A 15,561-nucleotide genomic window follows, 5' to 3' on the forward strand; every position below is an offset into this window, starting at 1 on the left:
AGTATGCAGTCTATTTATATTCCTTCATCACCTATTTACTTGGAAACATCCCAATTTATGAGGGTTTACAGAAGAGGGAGCATATATATATAATAGAATTCAAGAAGTATGCTATAGAGAGACAGAGTACCACAGACTAATCCAGGCATCCTCAAACTACGGCCCACAGGCCAACATGCGGCTCACCGAGGACATTTATCGGTCCTGCTGGGTGTTTTTGCCACTGCTACCTGTCCTGCTTAGCAGCCGACTCACCCTGGGCCCACAGTCCGCATGTGTGGAATGTGTGTCACACTCTTCAGCGGTCTTAGGGACAGTGAACTGGCCCCCTGTTTAAAAAGTTTGAGGACCCCTGGATCCATAGGAAACACATTTAGATGATGAAAGACAGAAGTATATTTTCAGTTATCTAAATAGACATCCTTTCTAAAGCAAAGATTATAGAAGGGTTACTAAGTTACAGAGTTCCTAGGAAACATAGATGTATACAAGGGAAAGAACATACAATAAAAAAGAACATTTGTTAGAAACAAAGAAAATAATTAAGGACTATCCTGAAGAGTGTATGAAATTTCCCTCATGTCAATTTGATCTCTATTCACTGAGAGAAAAAAATTTAAAAAACTCAGGACTACAAACTGAAAAGGAAGAACTTTTAGAAAGTTAAAAGCATTATATAAAAACAAGATTTATTACTATTTTTTAGTAAATCAAAAGTTCCTATTGAGAATTAAATTACATTTACCTTTACCTGTTAAGAAGCAGAATTGTTTTCTTGTTTGTTTTGCTCTGGGACAGGTAGATTATTTTATCATCTTTTAAAATGGAAAGACTTCTTAAGAGAGGGCACTTTACTTCTCATAAACAAGGATTTTGTCTTCTTTATCTCTGTATCCCCAGTACCTAGCATAGTGCTTGGGTGCTGAAATGTTTTCTTGAGCTGAACTCAACAAGGGAAGGGAAAGGAAGGGAAATACACTGGCAGAGATCTGGTTAGAGTTTGTTTCAGATCTAAAGAATAATATAAAATAAGAGATTCACTCTCTGGGGGATGGGCACACTTGTAGATCTGACTTAGACAGTGTAAAGGCAATTTATGTAACCAAAGTGTTTGTACCCCCGTAATATGCTGAAATAAAAAACAAATAAATAAAATAAAAAAGAAGAGATTAACAGGAGAAGAATAAATAGAAAGATTTTATTTACATGGATTGGAGAGAAGAGAAGCTGACAAATATGGGCAATTAGGAAGTTCTCTTTGTCCAGATAAATCAAGTAGAGAGAGGACCTAGATCTTAAAAATCACACACAAAAAGGCTATTGGTCTAACTTGGAGACAATTTTCTTAGTTTGAGAGAAAGAAGGTAAAGAGATAAAGGCAAACCAATAATCTAGTGTATAGGAGACTGTGATATTGCCAGCTCCTAAAGGGGTAATATTTAAGAATATGACAGGGGAATTCAGGCAAGGTAAGTAATTCTGTCTTGGCGAAATTGAGTTAATGATGAGATATTAAAGGCTGTGAGACAAAGAAAGCAAATGCAATTGATTGAAAAAACAAGCTAAGTAAATAATTTTGGATAGCTACAAAGTTCTGGAAATAGATGAATTCTTCCTTGGAAGACGTGTACAAAGAAACAAAAGTAGGGGAAACACTCCAATGGACCATATGTAATCACAGGGAGACAATGAAGATAAAAAACATTTAAAAATATATTTGGAAAGACTGGTCCACAGAAAGGGGCATTTTAAAAGAAGAGATATTCAATCTTCTTAAAAGAAGAGGTCAAGCCAAATATAACCTTTCCTTAGGAAGTAATTAGCCATTACAAACCTTTGAAATCAAGGTGCTGCTGGAATGGAAGAAAGTATTTAGAGAGAATAAAAAAGAACTACATCAGGGAAGGCAAACATATCAAATAGTGCACTGAACTCTTGTTTTTTCTTTGAAGGTTGCACATTACCTGTTCAAACGTTGTTGAAGCTTTTCTCCCTTGCTCTAGATCAACTGCAGCTGCCATAAGTAAACATGTTTTCTGTGCAATCAGAATTACTTGATCAGAAGGACAAAACTGGGACAGCTGATAAGAAACAACCAGAACATCAGTGAATAGTGAGAATTCTGCCAGGTGAACACAAACAATCAAAATGAAAATTAGCAACATCCTGTCTGAATGAGAAAATTCAGCTGGAAAAGCACATGTCACCACAGAAATGATATAGACTATAACACTGATTTACAGTTTTAATTTTATATTACTTTCCATTGTTTTTAGTACCTTCCTGGAGATAAAAGGCTTCATTTCTTCATAGTTTTCCTATCTTTCCCAGTGACAAATACTATCATTTGCCCCTGTATTTCTATCTAGTGATTTACTTCTTGGTTTATGCTGTAATTTCTAAGCAATTTTTCCCTTGGCAAATAGATTTCTCTTATGTACTGAATAGAGCCAAAATTAGTACATATATTGTCATGGTTGAAAGAGACATTTTCTTCAACATTTGTCTGAAAGAGACAAATCTTGACAGGCATTATGCATAACCTCATCATTAACCTTGTCCTCTAGTTTTAGCAAAAACTCCCAACCATTATAATAAAACTCTAGGCCACTTGGATTCTTACATGCCAGTCCTAAAAGTGTTATCACAAATGTCAAAACTAAAACTAATTTATTTCACCTAATTAAAGTGGTAATTACACTTAATCTTGCAAAGACTATTTCTTGACCTCTCCAAACATGTAGTGATCATAATCATCACCATCATTGAATTAATAGCATTTCAAGACAACCAGTCTCTTTAGGTCTAAGTTATTCCTTTGTGAGATGAGGGAGTTGTGCTAGATTATCTCTACATTTCTTCCAGCATTAAAATTCTTAACATTTAATTGACCTCAGCATAGCGTACTGTGTACTCCTGTAGTGTATCAGGGATATTCTTTAATCCATCAATGCTTGGTCCACTTTCTGGCATTTAACCTCTACCTTGGATGCTAGTGACTATATACAAATGCTTATAGGCCGGGCACGGTGGCTCAGTAATCCTAGCACTCTCGGAGGCCAAGGCAGGAGGATCGCTCAAGGTCAGGAGTTCAAAACTAGCCTGAGCAAGAGCAAGACCCCGTCTCTACTAAAAATAGAAAGAAATTAATTGGCCAACTAAAAATATATAGAAACAATTAGCTGGGCATGGTGGCGCATGCCTGTAGCCCCAGCTACTCAGGAGGCTAAGGCAGGAGGATGGCTTGAGCCCAGGAGTTGGAGGTTGCTGTGAGCTAGGCTGACGCCACAGCACTCTAGCCCGGGCAACAGAGTAAGACTCTGTCTCAAAAAAATAAATAAATAAATAAAATAAAAATGCTTATAATTGAATAACAAACTTACAAATTACACACAAAACTTGCTCTAGAAAAAGTTTTAAAGGTGGCACAAGCTTCTTATCTCCTTTTTTATCCCCTGCTGTCCCCAGATCCTTATTCTATATTCAGACTACAGACTTATTTCCCAAACCCTTCCTAAAGTGTTGGTAATTGACAACTGCTCCGATATTCCACTCCCAAAGATACTTACATTTTAATATAGGACGATGGGAGACTGAAATTCCTTCAAAGGCAAAGGAATAAGTCTCTAATGGTAGAACTTTAGGTTCTATCATGGGTGTTTATTATACCCTACAGGGAACAAATTCTCCTATGTCATTCCTGTTTAAACATATATTAAAAGTGCCTAGAATAAGAGCCAATCCCAGTGTATATTTATCCCTTTACTATAGTCATAGTGGTCATATCCTTGTGGTTGATACATGGCATAATTATGAGAAGAGACTTACCTTATAAGAAAGTATGAAAAACTCTCTCATTGTCACTGGGTCATCGTCAGATTGTACAGCCAAGTTCCAAGCTGAAAGTTAACACGAAATAATATAATTATGAAAATTTACTATTTAGTCTGTACCATTATAATCACTACTACCTATATCTTTAATATTAATATACTAATAAGGGGATTCTCAGCGGCTAAAAACTTAACTTTAGGTTTGTGGAGAGCATTTTTCCAGGTAAATTTAGAGACTCCTATCACTTCTAATCTTCAATTCTAGACCAATGACCAATGGAGGTGCTGCTGAATTTTTTAAAAATTGGGGACATATGATAAGAATTCTTAGTTGGCACAAATCCATTTAAAAAATGAGGATCACCAAGGAGCTCACCAACCAGGAGTGGTGAAGGAAGTTAAAATTCAGCAGAGAATAGGGTACATTAGAATCAAGGATTGAGGAAAATTGCTAGAAAGATTCATATCTTCCAAAGAGGAGTGGAAGCCCCCATTAGGCAATATTAAGTATGATCTTCACCTTTGAAAGTCAAAATAAAAATGCAGTAAAAGTATGAAAATACCTTTTCAAACTTGGAAAAGATCAAAGTCATCCAACCATTCTATATTTTAAATGTTTGTTATTTTAAATTTTTGCTTAAGTCCTTTAGAAGCCAGATTGCATATTTATTCCCTATCTTCTAGATTAAAGCCTCACTAAACCAATAAAGCAGGAAGAGTTTCATGTAGAATGAGTCTACTTTGTGACATTGATGCTTAATTGCTCTTGCTTACTTGTCACTGTAGTAACTGCCTCCACAATTTTAAAATAATTTTATTGAAGTGGAACCTACATTAAGTACATTACATAACTCATAATTGTACAGCTTGATGAATTTTCACAAAGTGAACATATCCATGTATCTAGCACCCAGATCAAGGAAGATCTTGATTACTACTAGAGACTCGGAAGTTCCCCCACTTTAAAGTCCAAACCTCCTTCAAGGGTAACCACTATCCTGACTTCTAACTCCATATATGGTTTCGTCTATTTTTTTTACTACATAAAAATTGAATCATATAGTATGTATTCTTCAACGTCTAGCTTGTTTTGCTCAACTTCATGTTTGTAAGATTTAACTATATTGTTGCATAATTTATTTTTGTTGAATCACAGTTAGAAATAAATTAGGCATTTTAGACCAAGTTTTGGAGCATAACCTTGGGGATTTGCAGTTACAATTCATCATTTTAATCTTAGAATCATTTCTATAGAAAAAGGAAAAAAACTAATGTTCATTGAGTACCTACTATGTGTCAGGTACATACACTGTTTCATTAAAAACCCTTAATAACTGTATGAAGTATACATAATTATTTCCATTTTATAAATAATGAAACTGAGATTAAGCAAGTTATCTATGTACCCATAGCTACAAATGAAAGAACCAGAATTTGAACCCACATCTTTCTGATTCCACCACCCCACAATGTTTCCCATAGCCACAGAATTGTCTTTTACCTATTTTTCTAAACCAATGAGCTTCATCAGTCCTTGAATCCAAAGTTGAGGTTTCTTCATCAAAAGGCTGACCAAATTTCTGGAGTGCTGCATCAAACAGCAAAATTTGATACTGAGGTTGTTACGTTATACTCTAGCAAAGTTGTTAATCTTGCTTTAAAAACAGTCACACATGAGTTTTAATTTAGAAATTTTTTTGTGTATGTGTACGTGGGTGTATACCAAAAGTAATTAAAATGACAAAAAAGCATTACCAAGCTCCAAGAAGCTGTTAACTCAAACTTTGGGGAACAAACACGTCTTTGGAGAGATTTATAATTTTAATTAGTGCAATCATTTACCACCTGAGGTAGAAAGATATGATTTACATGTAAGGAAATAAAGAATAGAAACAATCATTAAAAAGACTGAACTGGAGATTGAGAATTGGAGGAGTATCAATACACTGGCATAATATTTACTGAGCTCGCACAACAAACTCAGTACAGAACCAGGATATGCCATCATTATCAGGAAGCATTTATTACATACCCCATGGCCTTCTGAGAAATAAGAATGCCAAGTAGCAAAGTTTATATCTTTTGAAAATGTTTGGCTCCTAAACCACTTTGCTATGTTTAATACCCTGTTGACAGGTATTTGAGGTATAAAATTGAACTACTGCAATAAATAGGATAGAGTTTCTAAGATTTGAAATTATGTGCTTTGGACATAAGGAAAGAGGTACATGGGCAATAAAAATAGGAGGACCTGTGAGGCAAAAGGGGCATCATGTAAGAAAGCATGGAGTTGGAAAAAGATATAGCTAGGAGATTAGCTTGAATTAAGTAGACAAGGAGGAATCATTAGCAGATAGGGGAGATGACACAGACTTGGGTAGACAGATGGACAGCTTAAAAATAATAAAGTAAACAATCTGAATTTGATTCAGAGGGCATGAAAAACCAGCAGGGTCCACAGCATTTTTATTTGTCTTGACCCTTTTCACCTGTTCAATTCCTAGGTTAGACTCAAGTGGCAATTAGAAAAAAAGGATGGATGGATAGAAGGAACAAAGTAAAGAAGGAAGGGAGGGAGGAAGGGAAATGTCCTTAAAATAAACTGGAATAAAAATAGAGTTGAAATCACATTTAGAGATGAATGCTAGTGATGACAAACTTTTCTCTGCTTGTGGATGAAGAAACCAAAATAAACTCCCATGGCAAACATTAATAAGGAGCATGAAGCTTAACTCAAACATAAGGTTGGAGTCAATGTGCTAAGTATACTTAGAGAATTCAACAGAGGATAGAGGCAAGATGAAGGATTGAAAATAATCAAGGAGATATTTACCTATATTCAAGCAAGTCAAAAGTCTATCCATTTCTTTCTTTCTGGAAAAAAAGAAGAAAAGGGTGTTTTCCAACTGTTCCAAGATTTACTATGGAAAAGAACTATAATAAAAAGATACCCTATGGCCAGGCACGGTGGCTCACACCTGTCATCCTAGCACTCTGAGAGGCCAAGGTGGGAGGATCGTTCAAGGTCAGGAGTTCAAAACCAGCCTGAGCAAGAGCGAGACCCCATCTCTACTAAAAATAGAAAGAAATTAATTGGCCAACTAAAAATATATAGAAAAAATTAGCCGGGCATGGTGGCGCATGCCTGTAGTCCCAGCTACTTGGGAGGCTGAGGCAGGAGGATCGCTTGAACCCAGGAGATTGAGGTTGCTGTGAGCTAGGCTGATGCCATGGCACTCTAGCCTGGGCAACACAGTGAGACTGTGTCTCAAAAAAAAAAACAAAAAACACCTATTTATGCCTGAGAACTTGAGTAAAAATATGCAAAATTGTAAAATTTGTTGTTCAGGACTCCAATCTATCTTTCAACACCCTTTCCCTCCTCTATAGGACACAGTTACTCATCTCCAGTGCCCTCATGTTTTTTCTCTCTTCTACTTCTGAACCGACTCTCAGCAAAGGATTTCAATTTCAGTGACTGGTAAGATTTTACATTACAGGGTCATAGAATTTGAGACCAGGTAGTGATTTCTGTGATGTATAAGCTTTTTTTTGAAGGGGAACAATTAGAATCCTTGTTTCAAATAAAATTGTATAAAAGTATGATATGTAAGAAAAGATAAAAGTGGAGCTGCTCTAGTTGAACAAGGAGTGGGGTGGAGGCCTGAAGTTTCACCTTCTTGGAAGTCCCTGAGGCAGTAGCACAAACTTCCCAGGGTTCTGAGGAATGCAATTTTAAAAATCACTTCACTAGTACAGACCCCTCATTTTACAGATGAGTAAACAGACATAGGGTTGGGGGATGATTTGTCCAAGGTAATATAGTAAGTGACAATGTCAAGATTACTATCCAGGTCTCTCGACTCTCTGTCAAGCTTCTTTAAGAAGTATACATATTTTAACAGAAGACTTCTGGTTTCCAGTTCTGCATGTGAGGAACTTGGAAGTTGCCACTCTCTCCTAACAACAAGTAAAAAGCTGAACAGACTGAAAAATCAACAACTCTTCATGGATCCATAAGAGGGGTGAGGAAACAGGGCAAACCACCACTGCCACAAAGAGTAGAGAGATAGACAGACAAATACAAGGAGTCATGGCTTACTAGAACAGAGACTCAAGAGTGGAAATCACCATGGGAACCAGTGTCAGAGGGGGAAAACCTGAAACATAAATGACAAATTGCTAGAGTTTCAGTGTAAACAAGTCTCAGAGTTGAAAACTCCAGGGTGGACCCAGTCATAGAGGGGCCTCCACAGTTTTGTGAGTTTTACCTACAGAAGGTCAGCTAGGTTTTCACTGTGAATATTGGAGAAAAATTCTTTCATGCTTCTGACAGAGGGAGAGAAAAGAAACCATTTTGAAATATGCCAGAGCACTCTATTCTTAACAAGGCCTGCCCCAGTAGAAACTACTTAACTAGAGCCTGACCTTCTAGGGTATTATCAGAGCCTAAATGATGGGGTGGTTGGGGAGGGGTTATGTCATATACCAAATCACAGATCCAGGAAGCTCAGAGAACACCAACCAGGATAAAAGCCAAAAAACTACACCTAGGTATATCATTTTCAAACTACAGAAAATAAAATATATAGAACAAATTCTGAAAAAACCCAGAGGAAGAAAACATCTGACCTATAGAGGAACAAAAATAAGAATTACATTCCACTTCTCTGAAACCACATGAGCAAGAAGTGAATGGGGTGAATTATTTAAATATTGAAAGAGAAACCCACCAACCTAAAGTTCTGTATCCTGTGAAATTATCCTTCAAAAATGAAGAAAAATAAAGGCTTCCTCAGATAAACAAAAATTGAGAAAATTTGTTGCCAGTATACCTGCCTTACTAGAAATGTTAAAAGAAGTTCTCTAGAGAGAAGGAAAATAATATAGGTTAGAAACTAAGATCTAAATAAAGACAGGAAGAGCATCAAAGAAAGAATAAGTGAAGGTAAACTAAAACTTTTCTTTTTCTTATGCTTACTTGCTCTAACAGATAACAATTTATTCAAAATGATAGCAATAAAAAAGAAAGACAAAATGATAGCCATAATATATTGCAAGAAATTATACCAATTCCCTACAATCTTTTCCAGAAGATAGAAGCAGAAGGAATACTTCCTAACTTATTCTATGAGGCTAGCATTACCCTAATGCCAAAACCAGACAGATATTATAAAAGAAAACTACAGATCAATATGTCTCACAAATATGGTACAAAAATCCTCAACACAATATTAGCAAATTGAATCCAAGAATGTATAAAAAGTCACAACCAAGTGGGATTTATCCCAGATATGCAAGGGTGTTTCAACATTTGAAAATCAGTTAATGTAATCCATCACATCATCAGGCTAAACAAGAAAAATCACGTGATCCATTAATAGATGCAGAACAGGCATTCGACAAAATCCAAGACCCATGATAAAAACTCTAAGTAAACTAGGAATAGAGGAGTACTTCTTCAATTTGATAAAGAATATCTACAAAAAACCTACACCTAACATCAGATTTAGGCCAGGCCTGGTGGCTCACGTCTACAGTCCTAGCACTCTGGCAGGCTGAGGCGAGAGGATCTCTTGAGGTTAGGAGTTGAAGACCAGCCTGAGCAAGAGCAAGATCCTGTCTCAAAAAATAAAATAAAATAAAATAAAAAATAATATCATATTTAATGGTAAGAAACTAAAAGCTTTCTCATTAAGATCAAAAACAAGGCAAAGATGTCCCCTCTTAACACTCCTTTTCAATATTGTACTGAAAGTCATAGTGCTATGGTCTGAATGTTTGTGTGGCTCCCAAATTCATATGTTGAAATCCTAACCCCCAAGGTGATGGTATTAGGAGATGGGGGCTTTGTGAGATGATTAGGTAATGAGAGTGGAGGCCTCATGAATAGGATTAGTGCTCTTATAAAAGAGTTCTGAGGGAGAACCCTAGCCCCTTTGCCATGTGAGGTTACAATAAGAAGATAGCCACCTATGAGGAAGCAGGCCCTCACCAGATACCAAATCTGCTGGCACATTGATCTTGGACTTCCCAGTCTTTAGAACCATGAGAAATAAATTTATGTTGCTTATAAGCCACCAAATGTATGGTATTTTTATAGCAACCTGAATGGACTAAGTCACCTAGCTAATGTGATAAGAAAAGGAAAGAAGAGGTATACCAATTGGGAAGAAGAAATAAAACTGTTTTTATTCACAGACGATGTATTCATTTATATAAAAAATCCAAAAGAATTGACAAAATAAAAATCTTCTGCAACTAATAAGTGACTATAACAAGGTTGCAGGATACAAAGTTATACAAAAGTCAATTGCTTTCCTATATACCAACAATGAACAAGTGGAATTTGAAATTAAAAACACAAAATGATTTACCTTAGCACCCCCCCCACAATGAAAAACTTAGGTATAAATCTAACAAAATATGTACAAGACCTATATGGGGAAAACTATAAAACTCCAATGAAAGCAATCAAAGAAGAACTAAATAAATAGAGACAGGGGTATTCCATGTTAATGGATAGAGCGACTCAATACTGTCAAGATGTCAGTTCTTCCTAACTTGATCTATAGATTCAATAAAATACCAATCAAAATCCCAGTAAGATATTTCATGGATATTGACAAACTGATTCTAAAGTTTATATGTACAGGCAAAAGACCCAGGATAGCCAACATAATATTGAAGGAGAACAAATTGAAGAACTGACACTATCTGACTTCAAGACTTAATATAAAGCCACGGTAATCAGGACAGTGTGGTATTGGTGAAAGAATAAAGAAATATATCAATGAAACAGAATAGAGGGCTCAGAAATAGAATCACATAAATACAGTCAACTTATCTTTGACAAAAGAGCAAAGTGTCTTTTCAAAAAATACTGCTATAACAACTAGATATCTATATGCAAAAAAATGAATCTAGATATAGACCTTACTCCCTTCACAAAAATTAACTCAAAATACATCATAGACCTAAATCTAAAACAGAAAAAATATAAAACCTCTAGAAGATAACATAGGAGAAAACCTAGATGACCTTGGGTATGGCAATTACTTTTTATTAATAGATACAACACCAAACACACAGTGCATGAAAGACTCATTAAAATTAAAAACTTCTGTTCTGCAAAAGACAATGTGAAGAGAATGAGAAAGATAAGTCACAGATTGGGAGAAAATATTTGTAAAAGACATATCTGATAAAGGACTGTTATCTAAAATATACAATGAACTCTAAAATTCAACAAAAACAAACTGATTTTTAAAAATGGGCCAAAAAATCTTCTGGGTTGGTGAACATATTGAGGTGCTAGGATTGTGGTATGCCTGGGAAGAACATAGAAACCCTACAGCATTTCCTCCCATCCCATACCTTGCCCTTTGTATTTCTTCCATCTGGCTGTTCCTGAGTTTATAATAATCCAGTAAACATAAGTAAAGTGTTTTCCTGAGTCCTGTGAGTCATTCTAGCAAATAACTGACCCCAAGGAGGGGTTGTAGGAATCTCTAATTTAGATCTGGCTAATCAGAAGTCCATGAGGCCTGGACTTGAGATTGGCATGTGAAGTGGGGGCAGCCCTATGAGACTGAGCCCTTTAACTTGTGGTATCTGATGCTAACTCCAGGTAGATAGTGTCATTTTTTGGTATTAGAAAACACTCCAGAATTCGTGTCAGGAGTGAGATTTACTATACCATGTTGGCTCATGGAAACATGTTTTGGGAAGAGAAAGGATGAAAAGATGAGAATGAGGAAGCTTTGACCTGGGTGTCCATGTGGTCACCTATGGTATGGAGCAGTTGCTATACTGTGCTCAGTCACTAAAGTTAAGTTACCATTGGAATTTTGAGATGGCTCCTACTCTCAGGAAGTTAGTTGGATGCATAAGAAAATGCAAACTAATAAGAAAAAGGCAAAACCAAGAAACTACTGAAAGTAGAAGGTATAGTGTGAAGGAGTTGTTTAATTTTGTAGATTGGTATCATTGGCTTCCTGAGGAACCTTTACTAAAAAGGATCATGAGAGTAACTAATTTAGGGACAGTGTCTTTGGTTTTGAATGCTGCACTACCAAAGGTTGGATGAACAAAAAGGAGTCCCTGTTGATCTCCCAACATTACAGGGCTCCAAACAATTCTGTTCTATTAACCCAGTCTGGAAAAATTTAATAAACCAGAAGGCAAAGATTATAATGAGAAATCTAACTGAAATTACCTGGGGCAATAGTCAGGTTGATTAATTATGATAAAGATTAACAAAATGGCCATGGTCCCTTGGCTCTACCACTCACTAGGGACCCAAAGCTTTTTGCGCATTGGTGGGTAAAATGGTCAGAGTGTGCAGAATAAGTTTGTGGGACTTCTTGACATAAGAGCTCCATGCACTATGGTACCAAAACCTGTTGGTAAAGCCCTAGGGGAGTTACAAAATTGATTGAGAAAATACAGAACTATAAGGGTTGATAGGATTAAGATGGACATTTGGATGAAAATTGGAATGCTTTGCTCACATGGTAGTAATATTCTCAAGGGATTAGGGGGGTTGAGGGGGGTAAACTCACAACTAAAGGACACGGTGAGCATTGTAGAGGGGAAGGGCATGCCTCTAACTCTCGCTAGGGTGAGGCAAAGACATAAAATGTAACCAAAATGTTTGTACCCTCATAATACCCTGAAATAAAAAAAATAAAAATAAAAGATTTTACGTGAAGGTGTGTTTCATTTATTTAAATGTTTCATGAGAATGGATATTATGTCTGACTGGGAAATATCTACCCTTCCTAGTATTGTAAAAACAAAACTTGTAATGAAGTCATAATGGAGGCTACAGTTAGGAACATAAGGATTGATGGGATTAAGGTAAAAGTGTGAAGACTTGATATGTTTGAATAGGCTTTACATAATATGGTTGTATCTTTTACCTTATTGTATTAAGGGGATAGACACTGTATATGATTGGTAAATATTTCTCTGACTTAGTATTGTAAAACGAAGGCATGTAAATCTGTCCATCAGGTAATGTTAATTAAATACACTAAATGGGCCATTTGAGGACATTTCCTAGCTTGCTCTTGGACATTAATTGAAACTACCCCTATGACTGAAGGATATGAAAGAATCTTGAAACCTGAAATACCCATGATATCTTGGGTGATGTCAGAAAAACACTCTAATGGGGAAAGCAGTGCCTAGAAGAGCTCCATGATAGAATGGAAGTGGTTTATACATGATCATGCGACCTGTGGAATGCAAGGAGGAGGTATTCATGAGCAGAGAGCCTCATTTCCCCTAGGATTGATTTTGGAACTGCATGAGGAGCTGTTGAATTCTATTGTCACTTGGACAGAGCCCTATAAACAGCCCTCAACTGATCAACAAGGAGCAGGTGGCCAGGCGTGGTGGCCTCACGCCTGTAATCCTAGCTCTCTGGGAGGCCAAGGCAGGAGGATTGCTTGAGCTCAGGAGTTCGAGACCAGCCTGAGCAAGAGTGAGACCCCATCTCTACTATAAATAGAAAGAAATTAGCCAAACAACTAAAAATAGAAAAAATTAGCTGGGCACGATGGTGCGTGCCTGTAGTCTCAGCTACCCAGGAAGCTGAGGCAGGAGGATCACTTGAGCCCAGGAGTTTGAGGTTGCTGTGAGCTAGGCTGACGCCATGGCACTCTAGCCCAGGCAACAGAGTGAGACTCTGTCTCAAAAAAAAAAAAAAGGAGCAGGTTAGTTTATGGATGGCAGTTCCAAGGAGAATGAACAATATCCTGTTTCAAAGGCCATCATCTGATCAAAGATTGTAAGAGCAAATCAGCTCAGCAGGCTGAACTGCATGCTGTTTTCCTACCAGTGATGGAAGAACTGAACAGTGGTAAAAAGCTCCTATGTTTGGGTTTTTACTGACTCATAGGCAGTGGCCAATGACCTGGCCATATGGTCATACAGAGGGGAAATGGAAAATTGGCCTATTAAAAGGATGCCTGTTTTATGGGGCATGGCTCTATGGAAATCACTATGGGAATTTGAGGGGTGCATTAAAGTAGGACATATCAATGCCCATCAGAAGAATCCCCTTCCAGGTTTGGAAGGTGACTGAAATCAACAAGTAGATATGGTGGCCAACTGGGTTCATGAAACTGGGTCATTAGGGGAATGCAGAGAAGGGCTGAATTTAGATATTCCTCTTGCACCCTCCAAGGCACAAAATGCCAATAACTATTCTGTTTTCAAACAAAAGAAACAGAAACTGAAGATGGCTATGTGGCAGATTCCCCAGGGGTAAAGCCCTGAACACAGCTGGCAAGTCAGATTGATGCTGATAGCTCCAGTGGGTTGAGTCTTGATAGGAATAGACACTGAATCTTGACTTGGCTTTGCTTACCCAGATGCAAATGCTCAGAGTGCTATAAAAGAACCAGAACAGAATATATTGCACTAATTTGGACTGCTGAGTCACATTTTTTTCAGACCAAGAAACAGACTTTACAGCCCATAATGTCCAACAATGGGCAGAGAGATATCCTCTTCAGAGTAATAGTTAGAAATGGAAGTGGAATACACACTTAAAACACTGATTGTCCAAAATGGGAGGAGATATAGGCATGAAGTGTTAGCTCTGGTGGAGGGTAAACAGGTAGCAAGAAAGTGGCCAAAGATGGAGAGCAGGAACTGAATTGTAGCTGGAAACAAATTGTGGCTAGGAACTGTTCCCTGGTGAGAACATACACAAGTAAAAAGTTCCTAGTAACCTTTAACTGACCTAGAGCCCACTACCACCTAATTAGCATAACATGGGTGGAACTTCATGAAGCATTCTGGGGAAGATGCAGGAGCAAAAAGGGAAACCTGTTATATAGTTATATAGTCCCAACCTGTCAATCACCACAAAGGGCAGGAAACAACAACCAGTCTTGCCAGGAGAAAGGCGGGACAAATTAGTGAGCTTATAAAAAGCAGCTTGTGCTCAGACTTCCGAGTCTTCCTCCACTCATGGAGATTGACCTGTTCCACTCTCTCTGGAATGTATTTTCACTTTGTGTAGTTTCCTTCTTTACTTTCATTCTTTCTTTTACATGATAAACTGTTTGTATAAAATTGCTCTGTGTTTGTGATCACTCCACCATTGGCTCCACTGGGCACCAGTATTCATTCTTGACACTGGAAACTGGGGGACCAGGGAACATCCAGATGAACCTAATAGAAGGGTTGGCTTACACGTCTTCACAAGTGTGTATTCAAATTCAACATGGGGGGTGGGGATAGGGAGTAGCCCCATTAGTAGACTTCTATGTTTTTCTGGTAAATCTGGAGAAGAGGAGTTGGGGAAGGAGGCTGGCATGGTTACAATTCTTCCCAAGGGGATAGGACAATGGGCACTGGTATGACAATACTTTTTTTTTTCCTTTCTTTTCCATATCATCTCAACTTTCTGTTTCCTACCTGATGAGGTGGTTATAGGACTATGGATGTAACTATTAATACAAGTGTTGGAAACTGGGATGATTCCTAAGCAAGAAACTGTGACTATATTTTTAAATCTTTATGTCAGAATTTCTAAAGGCCTCATGGGAGCAGGTTGTGCCTTTACCCTATCTGGCAAAGTTGGGGTCAAGAGTAAATGCAGCTGTATTGCCTAGTGGTCAAGATAGTCCACTAGTTCTGTCTTAATGTAACTCTACCCACCCTATGTAAATGGGAGTGGATCAAGAGGGAGGCATTTGCTAGATTAGTA

At 37.4% G+C, this 15,561-nt stretch overlaps 1 protein-coding gene across 2 annotated transcripts in view; it reads right to left on the reverse strand.

The window, feature by feature from the left end:
- TEX11 (testis expressed 11) overlaps positions 1 to 15,561 on the reverse strand; it is a 255,862-nt gene that overhangs the window by 45,941 nt on the left and 194,360 nt on the right. The window contains exons 21-24 of one of the 2 annotated variants that reach the window (XM_075999567.1): positions 6,667 to 6,707; positions 5,335 to 5,421; positions 3,829 to 3,899; positions 1,965 to 2,081 (exon numbers count right to left, since the gene is read on the reverse strand). In XM_075999567.1, the coding sequence (XP_075855682.1) occupies positions 1,965 to 2,081; positions 3,829 to 3,899; positions 5,335 to 5,421; positions 6,667 to 6,707 (316 nt within the window). Of the gene's footprint in view, positions 1 to 1,959; positions 2,082 to 3,828; positions 3,900 to 5,334; positions 5,422 to 6,666; positions 6,708 to 15,561 lie in introns of both variants that reach the window. The other variant, XM_075999568.1, reaches the window with a different exon arrangement.

This window comes from Microcebus murinus, chromosome X (genome assembly GCF_040939455.1).
Source record: "Microcebus murinus isolate Inina chromosome X, M.murinus_Inina_mat1.0, whole genome shotgun sequence".
NCBI lineage: Eukaryota > Metazoa > Chordata > Mammalia > Primates > Cheirogaleidae > Microcebus > Microcebus murinus.